Below are 24,927 nucleotides of genomic sequence, written 5' to 3' on the forward strand. Positions count from 1 at the left end.
AAAAGATATTGAGTTCTAGATCATAGTACAAGAATGAGGATTTCTACCTTAAAAGATCATCAAAACTTTAATTCTTCACATGTAAAGAAAGAGGGTACATCAAGGATGTATCATAATAAAAGGACCATCAGAATTTAATGCAATTAGATTACTTTTTGCATTTCATCTATCATGGATTTTTAATTGAGAAAATTAGAGTAAAAATTACATATTAACAATTTATTTTTAAATTTTATTTCTAACAAAGAAATAAATTATTTTTTGTAAGTTCACTATATCTAATATTTGCTTTCAAAATATCAATAAACTGTATGATATGACATTTATAAGAAACTATTTTTACAATTTTATTAAATCAATAATTTAAAGCAATACTTTTTAATGAGATTTGAACATAAACCTCTAAAACTTTTTCCCATTATAGTTTATTTAAATTTGATATAAGCAAATAATCTCCTTATTCTAATTTATGCTACATAAAATGTGCTGATTATTGAATATTTCAAAATGTGTTACATGTTTTTAGCATGACTGTGTTGGATTTAGCTTAGTCATATAAAACAAGGTTCAAGCACCCTGTAATATTTTCACATGGAATTTCATTTTGTGAATTTTACCAAAAAATTTTTTAAAACTAGATAATTTAAAAAAGACAAACACTTTCCTCTTTTAAGGATCTGGGTTACAAAAGTTTGAGCTACAAGAGTGACTAAACCCAGCATTTGCTCATCATCAGTAACTGCACACTAATTAATTTTGTTTCTTTGTATAAATGTTCCATGGAGGCACCATTACTGTGCCAGAAGAACATGGTGGAAGCATTCAAATTTTGAACAGCTTTCTGGATTCCATGACTCTCATTCTCCTTTTGGACAGGTCTTCTCCTCTGGAACGTACATTGCTTTAGCAGGCATTTAAGAGAATGACTGAGAGGCCCTCAGATTATCTAGAAATTACATCCAGGAAGTATGTCTTGAAGAATCCTTGGTCTGATATACTGTCACTCCTCCTGTGACACCCTTAAGATTTGTGACCATTAATGCAAAACACTTCTAAAGTCCATTAGAAACACAGAATTGAAGAACAGTGGAAGAAGTCGGGTTGGGGGTTGATAAACTGGCAAATAATAAATGAGATAAATAAAAGTTATCTAACTAGAATGTTCTACTGATGGTCTTCCCATCTACAAAGAGTGATAGTGCAGACAAAGGGACTTTCTATCTCCTTAAGTGCAATTTATTTTTTTGTATTTTCTTCTTAAATAGGTTAATAGGCAGAAGGAAAGTTTTAGGTGAAATATATAGAATACCAGCCTAAAAGAGTCAGTTAAAAGATACAGGGGGACTGGAATTCCTTAGAGACCTTTGAAATGGGATAAAAATAATATTTATTTGTAACATAAAAATATATTTATCTATATAATGTTATTTATAACATTTATATTTATATCTTGCCTGATGACTTGAAGTCTGTATTCTCTTGGGATTCTTTAAGGCATATGAAAACTGTCACCTTGTAAGTATAAAACTAATATGAGTTGGCAGTGGTAAGGTTAATAAACTTCAGATGGTGGAAAGTAGTTTATTTTAGGACATAATTTTGCATGTCAGTTATCTTTAAATTTAAATATATAATTAAGTAGCACTTCAAATAGAGTTTTATTGTTCTGCTCTTAATACAAGTATCTCACATTTTGTAAAATAGCTAAATAAAAACAGCAGTTGAACATTTTAAATATTCAAAACTGTTCAGCACATTAAATATTTACTCTCATAAAAGCAGAATGAGGACCCTATTCCCAATTTCTAGATATCTAAATGTGCAATTCACATCTACAACTTACCAACACATTTATCTTTATGAGAAGTAATAAAAAAAACTTAAAAATATAAAATTATGATAGGATGTAAGTAGAAAATAAACATCAAAATATAACCTAAACCAATAGAAAATAGTCAATCATTCAATATTTATATAAAAAAAGCCTTGAAATAGGAAATCAAAAACAGAGGGCATTATTTCACTTGAGAATTATAAAGTAAAAGGTAATCACATCTTAGAGATTTAGTGATTCAGCAGAAAAGTAAAATAAATTTTTTAAAGACAGAATGAAATAGAATAAAAAGTACATTTCTATTCACATAGTTACATTTATCATTCTTGGAATATTCATTTATTTGCTTCAGTGAAAGATTACTTAAGAAATATGTAAAGGGGACAACTACTTGAAAGGATGAATACAAATAATCCAATGAGTCATGGCATAATTATTTTCAGGGAAAAAAAGAACTTTTCTATCTTAGGGTGCACCTTGGAAGTGACTCAGTAGGACAGTACAGAGCAGAGCACAAAGGGATCAACAGCTATGAAACCTACTTTCAGGTCTATCAGAATGTCAAAATAATTAGAATAGCATTAGGCAAATTATACAACTACCTTTCAATTTTTTGTTTTTAATCTTTCATTACCAAAAGCTTTGTTCATTGTCTAACAGAATAAATATGCGGTAAAACAACTAGTCTCTTTCATAAAAATAGAAAAGTGAAATGTCAACATTCACTGTCATCTCACTAGTTAATCATTTATTACTTTATGCATATTTTAAGGGCTTGTGTACTAACTAATATTTAAGGCACTCAGTTCTTGAAAATGTATGTTAAATCAGATATCATAAGTTTAGTCTTTTTTACTTAGCCAAGCTCTCATTTCCAAACTTTAAAGAAGGAAAAGACTGCTGACTTCTCCACAGTGTACACCACATCTCAAACACTCAAACATGCATCTTTCTTTCACTACACAGCATGCAGAACGGTACGTGGCACATCACAGTTACTGAATATAGTTTTTTTGCTGACTAATCCATAAAGATAAATGGGAAAAACAGTGACATCACTATGTTATAAAATGTTTCATGAGTGTGACTTACACAGCTGCATAGCTCCCTAACCCCACTTAGGGTTTAACGCTCAGCTGTTGCCATCTTGAAATTCTTAATAATTTTATCTTTAACTCATGTTTTGTAAGTGAAGTCTGCTGGGACAATGGAGCACGCACTGGGAGCTTGAATCCCCGGCTCTAGACAAAGTCTAGGCTCTGGCCACCTACCCCACTACAGCCCTGTGGATGTGTTTTCCCTGCACACTCTCCTGCTCTCCGCCGTACAGTCTTGCAATTCCTGCCCTGTTCCTTGATTGCTGTCACTCTCCACCTGGGTTAAATGACTATGTTAACTTCTGAGGATGGAGGACCACATTCCTGGGTTGTCCCTTGTCTCCAGTGGGGTCCCTCTCTTCCTTTTTCCGAACTTTCTGAGTCTTACACTTGTCTGTTCTGGTCTACATGAGACACCCTTGGGTACTGGAGATGGGGAGTGGTGCGGGACTATAGGAAAAGAACTGTGTGATTTTTATGATTCCACACGAGTTAAATGCTCTTATATTTACATTTAAAAGAAGCATTGAGCAATATAAAGACAAATGGTAAAGTGTATGGTAATAATTTGAAATTTACTTTTTCTTTACTTAAAAGGACATTAAATGGCAATTAAAAAAGCACCATTACAGGTTGAGAGAGAGAAATTGCAGAAGGAAAAAGCTTTATATTTTAGTACCTTTAACGGCCCTTTTTTCCTGCTTTTTGAACAAAAGGTCCTGCAGTTTCATTTTTCACTGGGCATCACAAATTATGTAGCTGGAACTGACTGTTTTAGAATCCAAACCAAATAGAAAAGTGCTGAGGAATACATGGAAGAAAAAAAAAAAAGGCTACTTAATCTAAAGATGCTATAGTGGATTTCAGTCTGATTAAAAGGTCAGCAATTAGTTTTCAATGTTTACAAACTATTAAGATGAAGACATTTCACATTTTTAATAATGATCAGAATAATCTGTCAGTCTTGACAATGTTTTAATTTTATTATTACACATTAACTTTTTAAAAATCTTCATTAATATTTACTTTAAAGTAAAAGGGATTTTTGGAAAATTTTCCCCTGAAATTAAAACCTAGTACTTTATAGTAACCACATTTGAATCAGTTATCCAAATCAGTCAGTCTCTTATGCAGGCAGAGATTAGTTAATGAAATTAAACTGGCTTCCATTTTCAAAACAAAGAACTACATTGAAAATAACAAACAATTTGCCAGACATTTGGTTAGCCATAAAGTAGAGCCTTATATCAGATGATAGTTACAGATTATGTAAAATGTGATCATATGCACTTATCTTTGCTGCTAACCAGTTTATTTTTATAGGATTTAAAATATTTTACCAAACAATCCCTATTACTACTTTCCAATTTGTAGGAGAAATGCCATAAAATTGTTAATCTAATAGTAGAGGCATCAAAATAGCAGTAAGATCTAATTATTTTATTGCTAAAGAAAACATTTAGTCACCTTTCCCGAAAAATGGACAAATGAGAATTTCTCAGAGAAACAGCTGATGATTCTAAAAGCCAACTGCTTAAAGACAAGTTTAGGATTAAGCACATTTCTCTACCAATGTATGATCATCAAGAAAAACCATGATTGCTACTAACGGATGGTTTAGTGTTGATTAAAACCTTTTGCTAAAAATTCTATAAGGACAGGACCAGAGGACTTAGTGACCATGAAATTTAGAATATGTTGAAGAATATACATGCAATAATATCTTCTAGTCACTTTCTAGACAAATTCCTGGTTAAATTTAAGGCTTTGTTCTTTTGATTCCCACTGCCTATAATCATCTTTTATATTCACAGGGTTTTCTCCTTAATTCATGATCTGCTCCAATGTTATGTTGTCAAGAGCAGTCTATTTGGTTGCGCTATGTAAAAAGCCCCCTCCCCATTACTTCCAAATCTCTTATTCTGCTTAGTTTTTCATCATGGGACATATTGCTAATTGGCACTAAAATATAATGTCCATGAAGGAAGGTACCTGGTTAACTATTTGTATTTCTCCTTTACTGCTATATTCCTAACACATAGAACAGTTCTGGGCAGACAGTAAATATTCAATAAATACTTTGAGTGAATGAAATAATGAATGAAAGATTAACTGAAACCATCAATAATTTTTGTTAATGTGGTAAACTGATTTATTAAATTACAGACAAAATAGGTTGAGGATATGCTCAAATAACACATCATTGTTGTTTTCAAGAAGCTTACATATTGGTCAGAAAAGCAAACTATCAAAATATGATTATGATCCAGTGCGACAGACACGTGTGTGCTATTGTGTGTAAGTGGCTGGGAGCAGTTCGATTTCTATACTTGCTGACTGCGAGCTGAGCCACTGACCAACTTCAGTAAACTCACTGCTAGGGTCTAAAAGCCTTTTCTACATCATTCATTTATTCAAAAGATGCATGCCACAAAAAGACACTAGACTTGGAAGTAATTTGATGTTTCCTAGGAGTAAAAACAAAGTTTACAATCATCTAGACTCTATTATAATTTAATTTTGGGCTAGAATATAAAGTTATTTAGTTATGATTAACTAGACTGACATTTAAATTATCTCCTTTACATAAAATATTCAGTGCACTTTTTGGAAGAAAAACACTCTTCCTAGGAGATAGGAATTTTATCCTTCAATATAAAGTGTAGCTTTTGAATATGTAATTTTCTTATGTCTAAGAAATATAAAAAATACAAATAGTATAGTATCACTCAGCTTAAATTATGGTTACTGCTTTTTCCTTTTCTAACTTATCATGTCACTGGCTTATATTCAGTGTATTTTTAGTAAGCATTTAAGATTTTTTACACCAATTTCTTTTATTTTGAATAGACTTAGGAAAAAAGAGTATTCACTGTCAAGAATTTTGAAAACACACTGAGGATTATGAGGGATATCCAGACCAAAAACAATTAAAATACAGACATAAAGATGAATGAATCTTTACAATGTCCCTAATTACCTACTCTAGCAACATGCAAAAGGTCCATATTTGAAACAGATTGTATTTTCAGAATGCAGTGAACTGTAAATCAAATAGATATTTCAAGTTTATACATATATGGAGACTTTTGTTTATTTAAATCTATTTTCAATATCAGTTCAATTAATTATTGTTGCCTGAGCAAATATATGAAATCTGCATATATTAGCCTGCAAAATGTAATCCTAAGGCAAAACCTATACAGAATACCCACGCAATGGCAGGGATAGGACTGCTGAATATATATTTTAAGAAGCAAAAGAATTGGACAAACTGCTTCTGACAATAATTGCTTTAAAGACCCTTTAGGAAATACCAGCAGAATTAGTTTGTAATTTAGCATGTCTTTCACTTTGAACATAGTCCCTAAAGGCTTTTGCACATGTCAGGATACCTACAAACACAATTTGTTTCAGGCTGACTATCCATGATTAACATTTTCCTATACTGTCTACGACCTGAATAATTCCTTCTACTAAACTACATATCTTATTTTTTTCTAACATGCACTGAAGATTAAAATCAAATGCTTCCTAGGTGTTGCTCTCTTGTTTTCCCCTCTAAATGAACCACCTTTAAAGACCATTTAAATAAACTATGAAAATAGAAGGTTGCAAATATAGCTCTTAGGGATTGTAGAAGTCAGTTAATTAAGGTTTATTGCAAAGATTTCTAATTATAAGAGTCATAGTTCTAAATCTATAATCTTATTTATCCAACTAGAATCAGGATAATCAAGGAATGTTTCTCCTAACTATAGGTAAATGGTTCTAAGTGATTTGGAAAAGATTTTTTTTTTACATTTATTTAATTGTAAACAGATAGCAAACAATTAAGTCAAGGTTGTTTAATGTTGTTTCCTTAATACTTCTTAAGTATGAGAAAAGACATATACAAATAATTAACTTCATGAAAGAAAAGCGAATTTAATGCAAACTTTCCCTTTATCCTCAAGCTCCACACTGTGCATACATAGAGTAATAAAAACATAATTAGTGCAACTATCTATATTTCTCAGTCTCTACTACTTTACTTAGTATTCAAATGTCACCACATGTGTAATATTATTATTCTGCTGATTTTCTTTTCTCCTGTCTATAGCCCTGATAATATATCAGCATCTTCTGCTAAATGGTTGTTTCTCTAACTTGTGTTGTCTGTTTTGCAACTCATTTCTCCAAATTTAAAGTTAAATCTTCAGTTCCTTCCCCAAATCCTGTTGTGCCTCTGCAATATACCAACTTCTTAGATGCTCTTAGTATGTTAGTCATTAGCACCTAATCCCTCAGTTGCTCAATCTTTGCTTGGTTCCTTCTATTCTGCATTCATTCCCTTCTCCTGGCCTCATTTGACCTACCCACATTCTACTCATCTTCGGAACTGAACTTAATTTAAATACTGCTTCCTCAAGAAGACCAGCCCTTATCCTTCAGACCTGAAGAATACATGCTCTCAGAGCACCCTGGATTTTCCTTGGTGGGACTTATCACAATACTACTTATGTCTTTGTCAAATTATTTGTTTGTTATCTGCCTCCCCACCAGAATGTAAAGTTCATAAGGGCTTGCTCACCACCATATATATGTTGAATAAATCAAAAGCTTATGAATAGCTCATATCATTTTGTATAGTCTCAATCTATGGATACTGTATCTTATTTCATGCTTAATATACTTTCTGTCCTTACAGCAATACATTTTGAATAAATTCTCTCATTTTCAAAGTGGGAAATAATTCACATTCTGCCCTTCTGCTAGGTAGAAAAATGGCCTAAATGAACTCTCTTCTAATCCTAGAATGAAAGGCATAGAATGTACATTTCACGTATGAAATTATGTAAACATATATATATATATATATTTTATTTAAAGTGATATATTAGTTTTATTCCCAAACTTAATTATTTATATCCTATAGTTAAAATGGTTGTACTGGATTGTATTTTTTTGATCAAGTGGCAGAAAAAAAGCCTTAGAAATAATTTGCTAATGCAGAGAGGAACAGAAGATCCTAATTTGTCTCATTCTGAAGACATATTTGACAAGATTTTGTTTAGACTATGGGAAAGAACTAAGGAAACAGAAAACAGAAATTCCATTTTGAACAACTATAAAGCAGATTCTATGATGTGAAGCAATTTGCTAAATGAAGGGAAATACTACATAGTAAATATAAAAATGGTGATTGTACAGTACTCTTTGTCTTTGCTTTATTTATTAGCTGTATTTCTGAAGATTATCAGCAAAGTGAAATTATATACAATATTTGAATAAAATGGTCATATCCATTATTACAAATATGCTTTTAGTAGAATATTAAAGTTTTCTTCCTGTGTTTTACAGGTTTAGCAATGTTTTTAAACTTTTTATTTTGCAATAATTATAGATTCATAGAAATTAGAAAAAAAGTATAGCAAGGTCCCATACATCCGTTACCTAGCCTCCCCCAATGTTAATTACTTGCATAACTATAGTACAATATCAAAACCAGGAAATGGACATTGGTAAAATCCACAGGGCTCCTATATGTATGTATGTGTGTGTGTGTGTGTATGTGTGTGTGTGTGTGTGTGCAGCTCAATGCAATTTATCACATATCTAACTTCATGTAACTACCATCACAATCAAGATATTTAAATATATTACCACTACGAGGTTCTATCCTGCTACACTTTCACAGAGACATATCTCCCCCCCTAATCCCTAACCCTTGGCCACCAAGAATCTGTTCTCCATCTTTAAAATTATGCTATTTCAAGAATGTTACATAAGTGAATCCTTTTGAGATTGGGTTTTTCACTCAGCATAGTGCCCTTAAAGTTCATCCAAGTTGTATCTGCCCACAGTTTGTTCTTTTTCGTTGCTGAGTAGTATTCCAACATTTTTGATATATTTTCATTTTAAACATCACCAGATGCTGCCTTTATGCATCTGGAATGGACTGACTTGCAGTCCCTAAAATTCATATATTGAAGTCCCACCTCAGTAGCTTAGAATTGTGACTGTATTTGGATGTTAGGGCCTTTAAAGAGGGAATTAAGGTAAAGTGAAGTCATATGAGTGTGCTTTAATTCAATATTGATGGTGTCCTTATGAGAAGAGATTAGGACACAGACACGTACAAAGGAAAGAACATGGGAAGACACAGGGAGAAAATGGCTATCTGCAAGCCAAGGAGAGAGGCTTTAGAATAAAATCAACTCTGCAGGTACCTTAGTCTTGGACCTCTAGCCTCTAGAATGGTTAAAAAATTTTCTGTTGTTTAAGGTACCTAGTCTATGGCATTTGTTATAGTAGACCTAGAAAACAAACACCATGTATAAGAGTAGTTTTATCTGCATAAATTTGTCTCATCTATATGTGTTCATATACAACAATACTTTCTGCTATAACACAATCACTTGTGTATCCACCTAATTTATGAACGCTTCTCAAAGGGAGTTTTTAAAATCTCTGAAGCTTTTCCTATATCATGCTCTGTGATAAATTGTTATGGGGGAATTAAAGAGACTATATACTTATAAAAATCATAGGATATCCATGCCTAACTACACTGCAGAAAAGTCCTATAGTGTAATAAAGGAAAGGAAATCTTCAGCTGAAAGCCATTGGATTTTTAAAACAGACAGTTTAACTACTTTTTACAAAAAACTTCACCTAAACAACAGCACTTAGACTCATTTCTAAATATTTTTTGCTCTTTCTTTTCAGAGTGGATCATGGTCAGGCATATTAGCTATACTGTTCTTATAATATAAACAGGAATTAAAATCAACATAAATTCCTACCATCTTCTTATTTGACATGCAAAAGAGATGGCTACATATGTAGGGCAACTGAATTTCAATCCATTTAGCAACATTTTATTTATGTTTGATGTTCACTGGTAATTCAATGGACTTGCTCATAAACAAAAATGCATAGATACTAGAGAGAAGCATTATATCCAATTAACCATACTACCATACTACTAAGAGGTAATATCAAAAATACCTTTCTGCACCTTGGGAAACAATAAGGACAACCACCAGAAAATGTATAGAGACAACCACCCCTATAATGTATAGAGTATACAACTGCACCTCAGTGAATATAGGTCCACCAGGGACATTAAGGAATAAAAAGGAATGATAGGTCTGTTTCGAGAGAACAGCAATGGAACTTACCGTCTTGATCTGTGGTCACTGTAATAGCTGTGAATGACTTGGGAGAAAAGCTCAACTCAGAGACTCCATTCATGGCTTCTATTTCAAAAGTGTAATTCACGTGAGACACAAAGTCAAGTACCACCACGGAATTGTTGATCAGGCCAGTATGTCTTGGGATGAAGCGGAGTCCTCCACCACAGTCCTCACACTGGCTGGTGTCTAAGCCACATTTCTTACAGATTACACTGTATGTGAGATCTTTTCTCCCTCCTGTGTCACTTGGTGGGCTCCATTCCAAAATAAGGGCTGTTTCATTGATGTTAAAAGCCACATTTCTGGGAGCTGAAGGTGGCCCTAGAGAAAGCAATTAAAAAACAAATGTACATGTATAGGACAACGAATGATGCTAACTTGAAAACGTCATCAGCAAACATTTGCTGGTCTTTTATATTTGCACTCTTTCTTCCACTGGGAACGATAAAGAAACATGGTTAAAAACATCTGATTAAGTCTAATAAGTAGAGAGTCTTAGGAGTGGAGATGGTCTATATCTTAACTTTTTGGTATAATGATTTCAGTATTTAATGTCAAAAGCTACATCTCCAAAAGATACAGTAATTAAACTTTTAAAATTTGTTGACTGAAAATATACAATAACCAAACATTATTTTAAATCATGTGATAGTTTTAATTACATTTTAATAATTACACCACCATTTGAAAAGTTTGAAAAAATAATAACTTACATATATAAAACATATTGTATTCAGTCTTTCAGTCTTCAAACTATGTTTGATTTGTAACTAAAACTCCCATTCATTACTTTTGACAATCTCTGAGGATCTGCTTCTCATAGGCTGAGAATAACCGGCCATAAATTTAGCATGGACAGGCAGTTTGGAAGAAGAGGAAGAGGAAGGGAAACTGGAGGTTACACAAAAGCTTTTACTAGGTCTTGCCAATTTCATGGGATAGAAGCATTACACAGAAGGGATAAAAGGAAGTATCCATATATATGGTGTCTAGACTTTAATTTAGATGAATTTTACTAAACACAAAGTAAGTGTGTCTTTAAAAGCTTATCAGGAGATCCACACAATCCTCTTACTCGTCAATGAGACTCTGCATAAACCAAGTTGGTCGTGGATGACAGATGAGCATCTTCCCTCAGGCTTCTTTCTGTTTTTCAATACAGATCACACTACATACAGTACTTATTATCCTCTCACTATTACAGCCTTTTCTTAAAATTGTATCAACAGTCTTTTACAACTATCATAGTCCTTCAAACCTCAGTTTCATATCATTCATTGAACAAATATTAACTGAAGGTCTACTAGGTGCCAGGCATTGCACCATGTACTTCATTGTGAAATACCAGAGTCTTTTCTGTAACAGACTGTGCTTAAGATACATATTTGAAAAATAATTCATTGCATAAATAACAAATTAAATAACATTCTTACCATGTTTGAAAGGCTTAGTTTTAAGAAATCAAAAACAGCTCTTTAAATTTGATATCAGGAAAATTTGCTTAGAAGATGGAAAAGGATTCTCTGTGACATTCTCTCCATAGAAAGAAATTCACGTTTTTGTAAAAGCTCCTTTTGAATTTCAAAATACAGTCATTCATTTATTAAATACTTTTCTGTAGTAATCACTATGTGTGTCACATACTTTGCTAGATCTTGGGTTTACAGCATGAGTCTGAGAGACATTATTTCTGCTTTGTTTTTATTTACATTTAGCTGAATGGCTAGGTAAACATAAATACATGCACATCGACAAAATAATAAAACTCAATTTATAATAATTGCAGTTATGAAAATCAAAAGGAAAAGACCTGAAATAAAAAGTATCATGGGGACCAATCTTTCTTTTTAGGCTGTGCATTTATATCAGTCAATATATATATACATATATATTGTATATATATATATATATATATATAATTGGATAACACAATTACGGAGGCTGAAAAACCCCAAGATCTGCAGTCGGAAAGGTGGAGTCCTAGGAAAGCTGGTGTGTAAGTTCCAGTCTGGGTCGAAGGCCAGAGATACCAGGATTACTGATGGTATAAATTCTGGTCCAAGGGCAGGAGAAAACTCCAGGGGGTCCAAACAGAAACATTCTGAGAAAGCCTCATGCAGATGATATGGAAGATGTATAGATGAGTTGGAAGAATATTAGAGCTAGAAGATGTGTAGTCTTTAGTCAAAAGTATTTTAAAATAGTCATGGAATTGGCACAAAATCACTGTGGCTAGAATGCAAATGGGGTAAGCAAGAAATGAGTTTTAAGGAACAGGAAGGGATCAGACAATGCAAGGCTGCTAGGCTCATTGGAATGAGTCTGGATATTTTTCTACATGTAACAGGAAGAAACTGACAGATTCTATGCATAGATGTGATGTATTTTAAAAAGAGCATTCTGGCTACAGTGTGAGGAATGGTCTAAATGAGTACAGAGGACTCAGCAAGATCTGTTTTACGGTATTAAAGTAACATAACATCACTCTTAAATCAATATGACTGTGAATTGGGTTTGAGATATTAAGAAATGTTATATCTTCCTTTTTTATTTTGCTGGATCCTGATATCAACAACATGATGGGTAGGAATCTCAGTCACTATATGCATATCAACTAAAGCCCCTAGAAATTTTAGGGGCATTTAGTTTTTCTAAAAGGTTTCTGCATACCTTGTTTTATGCCATTTCACGTTTCAGAGCATTATAAAAATGTCTGCCGTCAGAAAGGAAAATATGGAAGGAATTATAAACTAGAGCACAGAGACAAGTGTAGGTTCTTATCTCCAACCTAGACTCATGCCTAGGAGATAAAGATTCATTATCATTGTCGTAATAATGTCTTCCTAGAGAATGATATATTCTGGTATATTCATATTGTTGTTCTTTTCTCTCATTTATAATGGAAAACATGAATTATTACTAACTTACATTTCCAAGAACAGGAAGAATGCTATCACTTAAGTTATGGGTGTCTGCAAGTGTATGACTGTCCGCCTAGAGATACTTTAAAAAAACAAGGCAGACACCCTTCTTACTCAAGGGCCCTCATACCAATTTGCATGACGATTAAATAGCTTTTTAATTGCTGTTAAATTATGCCAGCTAAACTGTGATTTCATGCAAATATTAAGCTGTAATGACATGCAGTGAATCATTTACTAAGATTTAGAACTTAGAACAAAGAGAGACAATTAATTCTAATCCTCAGATTCAACTAAATTATGTGTCACTGGGCTTTTATGAATGTGGCCTGATTGCTTTGTTATCATTTATAAATTATACAAAGATTATGTGACACATTGAGAAAAAAAAATCTTGGCAGTCATAACTCTTTTGGCGACATATGCATTGAAAATTCTCAGGGATTTCCTTATGTTGATTTTATTTTCTTCAGATGAAACAAGTAATTCACATAGAACACAAGCAACCTCCACACTTCACCCTCCAGGTGACCTCGTACGAAAAGGGCAATCATTTTGATTTGCAATCAGCTTTATTTTTCCAAAGCCCATCATATAATAAACTTATGTGAAAACCACAATTTTACTTCCATTAGTTTATCAAAAAAACACATTTTCAATTTTCGTCTTCTTTTTCTGGCTTCAATTTGTATTTCCCCTTTACATTTTAAACAAATAAAGGAATAGTGCTCCAGTAGTAAACTTAGGAGAAGCCTGAGGCAGTGCTGTCAAGTCCCTCCCAGGAAGAGCATCTGGCTCTGCAGCCCACACTTTTCTCTCAGAGTAGCAGAGGGTAGGGGGTGGGGGTGATTTTTGTTTTATTTCATTTGATTTTAATTTTTTCTTCATGTAAGTATTTGAAACAGAACTATATTTCTCAAAATATATCCTGTGTAATATCTCTGGTCCCACGAGAGACCACATAAAAAAATGAGTTTGGTGCTCAAATTAAGATTCCTCTGACAGACTGATGCTGAAACAAAAGTTACACAATTTGCTTCACTTTGTTGACTCCTATATTTCCCAAACATTTATTCACAGAACGTTATTTTCCAAGAAGCATCTGAAGGAATGCTAGCATTCTGCAGAACACCCTTAAATAAAGGCTGACACTGAAAGAGAACAAACTTAGGGGTCACATTTCAGTTACTACATCAATTGCCGTAGATTTAATATTTTATGTTTATAATTACAGAAATATGTTAAGTCATAAACAAACAGGGGCCTTTTCATATTAACTCTTTTATATTAAGAGTGACTATTCACTCATCCATGAACTCTTAATGTTTTTATGTCTCTTTAAGAACAATGAAAATTTGACCCAAATAACTGAGGATATTAAGTCATGAATGGCTACTACTATTAAATTGTATTTTATAGTTTTTAAGTTACTACCTGGCAATAATTTAAATGTATTTATTAATGTAATGACTACCAAGAATGTAATAGGACAGTTCCCTAATAAAAAGCATATTTCTTCATACCTATGAGGTTACAAATGAAAGAAAAGTAATTCCATGTTAATCGGTGCCAAAGAGAGCATTAAATATACATATATTTATTGTGTTTATGTGTATGTATGTATGTGTGTATATATATATTGCTATATGCTATATTGCTATATATACATAGCATGTGTGTGTATATATATATATATATATATATATATATATATACACATATACACACACACACATAGCATGTATATATATATATAGAACCATCTAGAGATGTTTAGGTAAATGTTTTTCCAAAGGAGTAAATTGTAGAATTTACTAAAGAAATATAAATACATATGAACAAATGAAAAAGTACAACTCCAGATTTTAATAATGTACAAAAAATATCAGTTGTCAGATCTACATATAGACATAACTTAAAACTCTAAAAGTCACTTCATTCTATGCACTATCACTATCAATTTTAACTGTTATCTACATTTATATTGTTAATCTAATGTCCTTCCTATATAATCTTTGAAAAAAATACTTAATAAAAGTTTCTATAAAAGAAATTACGTATTCTTTTCTAAACCACTAAGTGCTCTATCTGTAAGTTTTGTTCATAAAATGTTTGTATATTTGGAAATGGATGATCAGTAGTCACAAAATGGGCTTCAACTTCACCACAGGGAAGGGACTAAATCAGTTTATTCAGATAAAGAAATGAGGCCCAAGAAAGTTCTGTAATTATGTCAGGGTCATGCAGTGCACGAGGTAGGATTATACCTAGGTCATTTCATGTTTGGTTTTTTTCCTACTCTATCACACTGTATTTATCTTTTAAATAGAGAAAGTCAGGTAAATAAATATTTAAAGTATTTTATAGTGGTTTGTTTAGAGAGTATTGTCAAATACAAGTTTTTAAAACACACCAATTAGAGAACAATTTATTTGTCTTCCTACAACAGATTCCTGTTAATAATGTTACCTTAACACATTTAAAAATAATTTTTTTTACGGAAGAGCAATCAAGAATTAAATCTTCAGGATAAAATATTGCTGAGGATACAGCAACATGTACACTTCAGATCTTTTGAATTCTACATATTCTCATTTTCATCAATATTACTGCACCTATTTCAGTAATTAATTGATATCTAAAATTAAGACTTATCTATTAATTGTTTCATAATACTGTGAATGAGGACTTAGATGATTCTTTTTACATTTTCCATTACTTCTAAAACTCATAGTTAAAGAAAGTAAACATTAAAAAAGAAATCTAATAGACCAAATACCATTCACTTCCAGAATAAAATCTAAATCTCTCAGTCTCTCCATATGTCTTTATAACTACGCCTGTCCATTAACCGCTTTCTCCCTTTTGCTGTACCTCAATGCCTTTGCACATGCTGTTCCATTACCTTTTGCTGTGGAAAATTCCTACTTATCATTCACACTCTGATTTAGATGTTACCCTCTTTGCGACACTTTCCTACTGCCCTCAGGCAGGACTGATTACTTTTATACATTGTAGGTGTGTATTCAAAGAAATAAAGCCAATATTTTTGAGCCCACTTTTTTGTTTTAAGGAATGCACTTTACATTCCATTCAATTATCACAATAAATCTGTAAGACCGCTGTTAATATGCTATTTATAGAAAAGGTGACTGATGCTTACCAAATGTACATATTACAATCAAATATTTGTATTCATGTACACAAGTCTATTATGGTCCAGCTTGATACAAAGGTGACATGCGTTTTAATTAAGGGAATGAATAGAATGCTTGGTTTTGTACAATCCTCCAAAAATTAATTTTTACATAGTACAAAGTTTGACAAATATTGGAGAATAGAGAGTTCGAGTTGCAAGAATTCAGTGTTAATTGATTCAGGATACAGCCACATGACTTGAAAATCACTTTTATGAAGTAGAAGGGAATGTTTATATTATGAAAACTGGTGTTAAGGGGGAGGGTATAGCTTAGTGGTAGAGTACACGCTGAGCATGCACAAAGTCCTGGGTTCAATCCTGAGTATCTCCACCAAAACAAACAAGCAAGCAAGCAAGCAAACAAACAAACCTAACTACCCCCATCAAAATAAATAAAATTTAAAAACACATAAATTTTTCTTTTAAAAACCTGGCATTAACTAATAAAAACTCATATCAAAATGGGTAGGCACCCATCATCTCTCTACCCATTGAGAAGGAATGGAAAGCTCAAAATACAGTTCTGTACACACTGTAAGCATTTGAAAAGTAAGCATTTGTGGTTCTAAATTTCTGTGCTACAGGACATAGACATACTATTACCTTGGGAAAATTCCAAAAATAGTTATCAACTATTCTCATCAATGCAGAAAAAAATTCTCAATATCAACCCATAGAAAACTAATGCTAAGAATTACAGAAATATGCTATAACTGTGTGTGAGTTAAGAGTTAAAGGGAAAAAATACATGTATAATGAAAGGACACTAAAACATGAATGAAATCATGAGTGGCCTAGGCTTGGGTCTTTTGAGTTAAAAATCATCCAGTTTCCCTAATACCATGAAAAAAAATTACCACACCTACATATAGCCATTTCTATATTTGAGTTAATTATTTTTAATTAAACACTCATTAGAAATCAAAAAGAGAAATATGAAGAGACTAAGCACTGTCATAATTTGGGAGGGAAAAGAAAAACAATAAATAAATAGATAAAAGCAAATTAATAAACCTTTCTCACAAAGCATAACACTGTAGGGATAATTATGAATGCTCTCTTTACAATTATGGATGATTCATGGTAATTGGTCCGTTATGTACAAGTAGATGATATTAAATGGTACAGTTCTCTCTGAGTTCCGAATGGTACAGTTCTGAGTTCCAACTGTAGATGACAAGAATAGATTCACCCTACAGCAAGTGGTAACTCAATTCTTTAGCATCAGCAGAATAACCACTTAATATCTCTTCCTATGGAGGAACCTCTTTCAGGTAATTTGATAAAAGGAACTTGGCTGAAATAAAAACTAAAGTATTTGTATTTAGGAAACTCCATGAAGCTCAACTGACATCTTACATCAGTGATCTGTACTGAGGAGACTAGGATTCATTATATACAGGTATCTCTTCTGTAATATAAAGACCATTTTAAATTTAAACTATATTACTGCAATACAGAGAGAAATATTTGGAGTTACTTTCCATAATGAAAACAAGTCTAGAATGTAACAGGCTGCTAGAGGTAACAAAATTCATCTTTGCAACATCTCCCTTTCTGGCCTCCACAAAATTGTGGCTGTTACATTGTGTTTACAATGAGCCACTTAACCAATCAGTTGACCTTTTGCTATTTCAGTTGTGAAATGGAAAAGCAAGGAACTAGAATGTTTTTTTTCCATGCAAGACAAGCTTAGAAAGGAGACAAAAAAACAAAAACCAAAAACAAAGAGATGAGGGGGAAAAAAAAAGAGAGAGAGAGAGAGAGAGCAGGAGTACCTGGATGTGAGCATCCTGTCCTTACCCAGAAGTGGGGGACCTGAGTAGGGCAGCTGAAGTAGGGAAGAGCAACTTTCCTACTGCATCTCAACACAATATTTGTTCTACTCAAAATGAATGAGAGAATAGCGACTTTTTCAAGCAATTATTTCAGAAATAAAGAAGCCATGCTTTACAATGTTAGCCTTAGAGCAAAAAAATTCAACTTTTACACTTTCATCCCAATCACTGTCACTGTATATCAAACACAAAGATACAAAGACATGCTATTCGCCTGTGTATTAAAAGTGAAATTGGAAGAAACTGGTTTTACTCAAGGTATCTGATTATCCTCAGTGATGTGCATTATAATTACCCACATATATGATTTACATTTTGTTTTGAACTTTTCTAAGTAAGTAACACAATGTTTGTTGAATGTGTTAATCTTCCAGCATCTGTTCAGCAGTTTTAAAAAAACAATCCTCCTATTGATTTAAAAACATGAGAAACAACAAAGTGAAAGTGCTATGACTGTGGAATTATATTCTGTCTAACTTTTTGTGCATCCATGTATTAGACCCTCTTTTCATTTCTCTCAATCCTTTCATGCTCTCAGCCTTTCTTGTTTGACAAGTACTTTCTTAGTAACTCATATAGTCCTTTGTTTCTCCAACCTTAGTGAGCATTTTTCCCTTCTGGCCTAGAAAAGCCTTAGGCAGTTATTTTGATAACAGACTTCTTGGCAGGCAGCAGGATCTCCTGTGCTCTGAACTGCTCTCAGAGGCAGCCCTAATTGACCAAGACCTGGTATTGTGGAGTGTCCTCTACAGCTCATCTTTTAAAGCCCAGAACATACATTAAAGAGTCACCCGAGAAATAAAATTAAGAGTTTAAGAAGTAGATTAAGATTATAGAGAAATATTCCAGCATTTCATTTCAAATTCCTTATTCCTAATTTCTTTTATATATTTTGCAGTTCACACAAAAGGAGCAGAATGAATTTTTTAAACAATCAAGAAGGCCCAAACTTACAAGTATGTTGCTGGTATAACTGCATATATACTAGGACTATTTGAGAGGTCTTAGTATAGTTAAAATTGGAAGGGGAGAAACAGGCCACAGCTGGACTTTGGTTTCCTTGAATTGACTATTACAACTGTGGCTAATAGGAGCTGGAGTTTAAAAAAACTTTAGGCAGAAGAAGTGGGAGTACGAACAAGGTTTTGTTTTTGTTTTTGTTTAAAAATCATATTTTCTAACAGTTTGGGAAATGTGGACAGATGGAATCCTAAAGGACGGAGACTTGCCAAAATATTATTAAATTAGCTTGAGAGAGTTGAGGACCTTAACAGAAAGGGAAGGGCCAGGAATTGACAGAAAGGAATGGACAGAAGGAATACTAAGAAGCAGAATTGCTAGGACTTGTGCTACTTGGACAGACACATCAAGGAGAGGGACGGGGGTTACGATTCTAAGCATTCTGGCTTTGATGCATGGGTAGATGAGGATTCACCAGGGTAAAGAAACAAGCTGGGTTGGATGAGCAGGCTGAGGTATGAACAATAAAACTGGCATTTGCAGGTTGAGCTTAAATGATTAGTTTATTTGTTCATCAAATATTTATTTAGTGCCTGTATTTGCCAAGTACTATCATTAGCGCTGGAGATACAGTAAAGAAAGAACATTCATGATCCCCTTGTAATCTAATGTGAGCAGAATGACAATAAATAAGGAGATGTGTGCACAAATAAATGAGATATTTTCAAAGAATGATATAATCCATAAAAAATAAAGCATCTGACACAAAAGACGATAATTCAGAGGGATTCTATTTTTGAATGGATGGCCAGGAAATGGCTATCTTAAGACCTGACATCTGAGTCTGAACAGCAAAAAGAAAACAGCCATCATAGGACCTAAAGGGAGAGCATTTCAAGTAGAGGGAATCGCTGGCATTAAGGATGAGAGCATGTTCAGCATCATGGAAGTCCATGAGTTTAATACCAGGGAAAGTATGGTATGACACAAGGTTGAAGATGTGGGCAGGTTTCCATAGGACATACAGATTGTCAGATCCCATAATTCATTGGCAAGATAACTTTGGACCTTGGGAGAGAAGATTCGATAAAAACATAGGCATCATCTATTTACAGGTGATGTTTGAAGCCATGAGATTGAAAACATGTGAAAAGGCAAGGCAAAGAAACGAACAAGAGAAAAATTAACATTTAAAGAGTGAGTAAAGGAAGAGAAACCATTGATAGCAACAAATACAATGGTCAGCAAAATAAGAGACTAAAGGAGAGATTGTAGTCTCAGAATATAAGGAAACAGATGGTTTCAAGAAAAAGGAAGTGACCAACAGAACTGTCATGAATAGTAAAATGAAAATGGTTCTCACACAAAATGGCAAAGAAGATCATTGGTGATTTTTCTTACACAGTTTACCTGAAGTGGTGGAAGAAAAATCTAATTGCAGTGGAGTAATGAACAAAAATTTGAATGTAGTAGAGTAAATAGTAAATTAAAGTGTGTGAAGCAGTAGCCACAGCCAATGAAGAATGCTTTCCCAAGGTGTCTGTTGTGGAGAAGAAAAAATATTGGACAGGGAGCATTTTTCTAATGACAGAAATTTGAGTATACTTATGGGCAGTGAGGAAGGAGTCACTGGAAACAAATGTCAAAAGAGGAAATTAACAATAATAGCCAGGGCCAGCCGAAGACTGAAGGATTAGATCACCCCAACCCTCGACCAATATTTGAGGGATTGGTTTGATTATGAGACATCTTTTTTTTTAACTGTAGTCATTTGAAACATCTACAAATCTTTATGTGTATACCTCACCAAAGAAGATGCAGATGGCAAATAAGCATATGAAAAGATGCCCTGTATCAAGTGTCATCAAAGAAATGCAAATTAAAATAATAATAAGGTACCACTATACACCTATTGGAATTAGCCCAATTCTAGGACATCGGTAACATTAAATGCTGACCAGGATGTGTAACACGGGAACTCTCATTCATTGTTGGTAGGGATGCAAAATAGTACTGTTTGGTGGTTTCTTACAAAATTAAACATATTCTTACCATATGATTCAGCAGTCACACTCTTAGGTATTTACTCAAAGGAGTCGAAAACTTATGTCCATAAGTTTTTATAAGTACAAAAATAAGTACAAAATACAAAATTCCATAAGTCCAAAGACTTGTGCATGCATGTTTTTAAGCAGCTTATTCATAACTGCCAAAACTGGGAAGCAACCAAGCTGCCCTCCAGTAGGTACATGGATAAATAAACTCTGGTATACTCAGACAGTGGAATATTACTCAGCACTAAAATGAAATGAAATATCCAGCCATGAAAAGACATGGAAGAATCTGAAATACACATTACTAAGTAAAAGAAGTCAATATGAAAAATGCTACATACTGTATGATTCCAACTATATGACATTCTGGAAAAAGCACATGTATGGATTCAGTACAAGGATAAGTGGTTGCCATGGGTTCGTAGGAGGAAAGGATGAACATGGGCCCAGCAGATTTTAGGGCAGTGAAAATCCTCTGAATGACCGTATAATGGCTGACAGATGTTATTACACATTTGTCCAAATCCACAGAATGTTCAACACCAAGAGTGAACCCTAATGTAACCTACGGACTTTGGGTGATTATAATATGGTAATATAGGTTCATCAGACATAACAAATGTACCACTCTGGTGGAGGATAGTGATAATGCAGGGGGCTATTATGTATGTCAGGGGGCAGGGAGGTATATAGGAAATCTCTATACTTCCTCTTAATTTTGTTCTGATTCTAAAACTGCTTGAAAAAATGAGAAGTATTTTTGTGACTATATCATGTGTATTGTATGTCTCAAGATTATGAAATTTAAAAAGACATCTATCTCGATAGTGAAAATCCAAAGAAATTAAAAACTCTTAATGGTGAAATCACATGCTGTGTAGTACCAGAAATATATGGGTCATTCTTGTTTTGGTGATAGCACTAAGGAGCAGGGAAAGGTCTCCTGAGGTCCTTAGAAATCATATTACTTAAATGCTTACATACTATACTTATCTATGAACTTCTTCCCTACTAGGCCATTTACTAACTGAATGTCTTAGGTTAGTCATTTTCAATATTTTAGTCCTTCATTTTCTTTTAAACCCCAACATTCAAAACCTCTCTGCCCCTGATACCAAGTGAAAAATTTTTAAAAATCTCCTTTTAAACCCCTGGAAGGTTTTCCATACTAAGACAAAAAAAAAAAAGCCATGGTTAAATCATAGACACAAGATCTAGAAGTTAAGGAAGCTTCTGTCTATTAAGAGTATTACAAATTGGCTATTGTTTGCATTGATAAAAATGGAAATGTTGACAGTTTGTTTGATTCTTGGCTTCAGAAGTTTTACATCTTGGTGAAGCTACCCTGCTCTTCTTAAGTCAAATCATTCAATGGCCTCTTTGCTTGTTATTTTCCTGGTTTTTCTTCCTCAGCAATCTAATCTTTTAATTTTCGGGGGCATGATGCTTTGGAGTTTATGGTCCTTGCTTTTTCTGCATATATTGTAATAACTGCTAGGGTCTCTTATCTAGTCAGAGTATAATTCAAAAAACTTTACTGATATCAGATATGCACAGAGTAAAGGATTTAATAAATTTTGTGAAAAGGTTGTACAAATTTAGCACATTACTTTTTCGGTTTGTAGGAATGCAGATGATGGAAGCTGTGAGCTCAGCATAATACTATCAACAAAGTGTATTTAATAGTTTAAATACTAACTTATCAAAAATTATATAAAAATGAATTGTAAGAGAACAACTTTCTGCATTAAACACTTATTATCTACTACATGCTAAGTAGTGTTCCTAGTTTATTTAATCATTATAAATGACAGAATGAGGCAGATGCTGTTATTATCACTATGCATGGTGCAGCAGAGGTTGAGAGGTTAAATAATTTGCCCGAGGTTGCACAGCTAGTAAGTACCAAAGCCAAGATTCACGCTCATAGTCTGACTCTAAAAGATGCTGAACTTACTAGCATACTGTGTGAAGTTTTTCCTAAAACAAGGCAAAGAAGTCCTCGAGGAAGTAGCAGAGCTTCCAGTGGCCAGACTAGGGGAGACTTGAGAAAAGTTTTCATCTTTCTTTGGGTTCTCTATTCTAAACCCTGATGGCAACACATGCCGTTCCCTGTCTAAAGCTCTGCCAAATGATGACCAGAATTAAAACTTTCTCTGCTTCCATTTGGTACAGCCAAAACAGGCTAGCATTATTGTAAACATAAAAGCATTAACAAAGTATTTTTAAAAAAAAGAAAATCTAAGAAACATAAAATGTTAAGCTATTAAGTACACGTATCAGATTGAACAATGACTGACTAGTTTACTGAGTTCATAGACCTTGTCACATCCTCTATTTATTTTCTTAATAGTTTCTCACACAAAGAACTAAGGCTTCCCAACTACCTCCTCTGCCACCTCACTGAAGGGGTTATATTGATGGAAATGAGTTTATTCCTTCAATGTGTCAACTGTCTATTTATGGCCCTCCAGTTAAATAAAAAGAGGAGATTCTCCTCTATCACTCACCTAGGAAGCATTATTTAGTTTCTGATGTAAGTTTTGAGGGAACTTCTCTGGCAGAACTATAGCCATTTGAAACACCACCATCTACCTAAGCTGGAGTATGCTTTTCACCATATAATATAGTAATATACAGCAACCATGCAAAAAGGATTGAATATGAAATGATAATAGAAAACTATTCCTGTTCAAAACTATTTCCACAATTAGGTGAAAAATTATATTTAGAATTTTTCTTTTCCTACTTATAAACTTAGAATATGCTCCTAGAAAAAAAAATTTCCTACGCTACAATTTTCTGAAGAAAGTAGTCATTCAGCATTTACAATCAGAAAGGAAAAATTACATCTACTAATGAATCTGTTGCCTTTTTATTAAATGTGTTCCATAAAAATGCTTTATATTTTATGTCTGCAGTAATACACACAAATCTATAAACTGCATTAGTTAAAATGAATGGAACATCTCATTGTCTCTAAGAAGTATGTGACATTACATAATTTTCAATCTATTTCTGCTTCTATAGAATTACACAAGATAAGCAACATTTTGGCCCCAATTCATCAACAAGAGGGGCAAATTTTCACTATACCTTATTTAAGTATTTAACAAGACTTTCACAGCTACCTTAAGAGGTGACATTTTACTTTTGCATGGCTTAGCATTGCATTAATATATTAACTTTTATTTTTAAAGTATACATATATTTCACAACACCTTAGTAACAGGAGCATACAAATAATTTAAATTCTCAGCACATGAATTAAAATGACCTTCACATTTACATTTAATATTCTATTGGCTCCAATCCCAAAACTGGAGAAAAAGTGAGAGGCAAAATGTGGATAAACTCAAAAATATCTTCCTTTAAGGACAAATGTCAAGTTTGAAAACTGGAACTTTTCCACATAACAACAACAGCACAACGACTTTTAAAGTTCCATGTGGAAGCTCCCCGACACAGCAAACTTGATGGTCCTAAATTGATGTGCCTTCAAACGATCAAGGTTTGAAGCAAAGAACAGAAGTTTTGTTTATAAATTCTCAGGTAGTTTTAAACTGCTTTAACTTTCTAAGGACAGGATTATGGTTAGGAAAATTTTGTAGGGCCTCCAAACCAGTGCTGGCATTTGCACGTCAAGGATCAATGTGATATTTGAAGAATTAATACATTCTCTGCAAGCTGTTGAAAAGCAATTATGCTAAGAAAGAAAGAGAAACTTTTTCCTTGACTTTTATCAAAGACAAATCACATTGATGGTAGGATTTTGTATCCACTTCTTAAAAAAAAAAATCAGGCTTAAGACACCAAAAGGTTGGAAATAGGATTTTCAAATGC

The 24,927-nt window shown here is 33.3% G+C and overlaps 1 protein-coding gene across 1 annotated transcript in view; it reads right to left on the bottom strand.

The window, feature by feature from the left end:
* The window catches only part of EPHA6 (EPH receptor A6), a 724,129-nt gene that overhangs the window by 383,701 nt on the left and 315,501 nt on the right, over positions 1 to 24,927 (bottom strand). The window contains exon 5 of the mRNA XM_072966895.1: positions 10,098 to 10,433. Coding sequence (XP_072822996.1) covers positions 10,098 to 10,433 — 336 coding nt within the window. The remainder of the gene's footprint in view (positions 1 to 10,097; positions 10,434 to 24,927) is intronic.

The sequence above is a fragment of the Vicugna pacos genome, chromosome 1, assembly GCF_048564905.1.
Source record: "Vicugna pacos chromosome 1, VicPac4, whole genome shotgun sequence".
NCBI lineage: Eukaryota > Metazoa > Chordata > Mammalia > Artiodactyla > Camelidae > Vicugna > Vicugna pacos.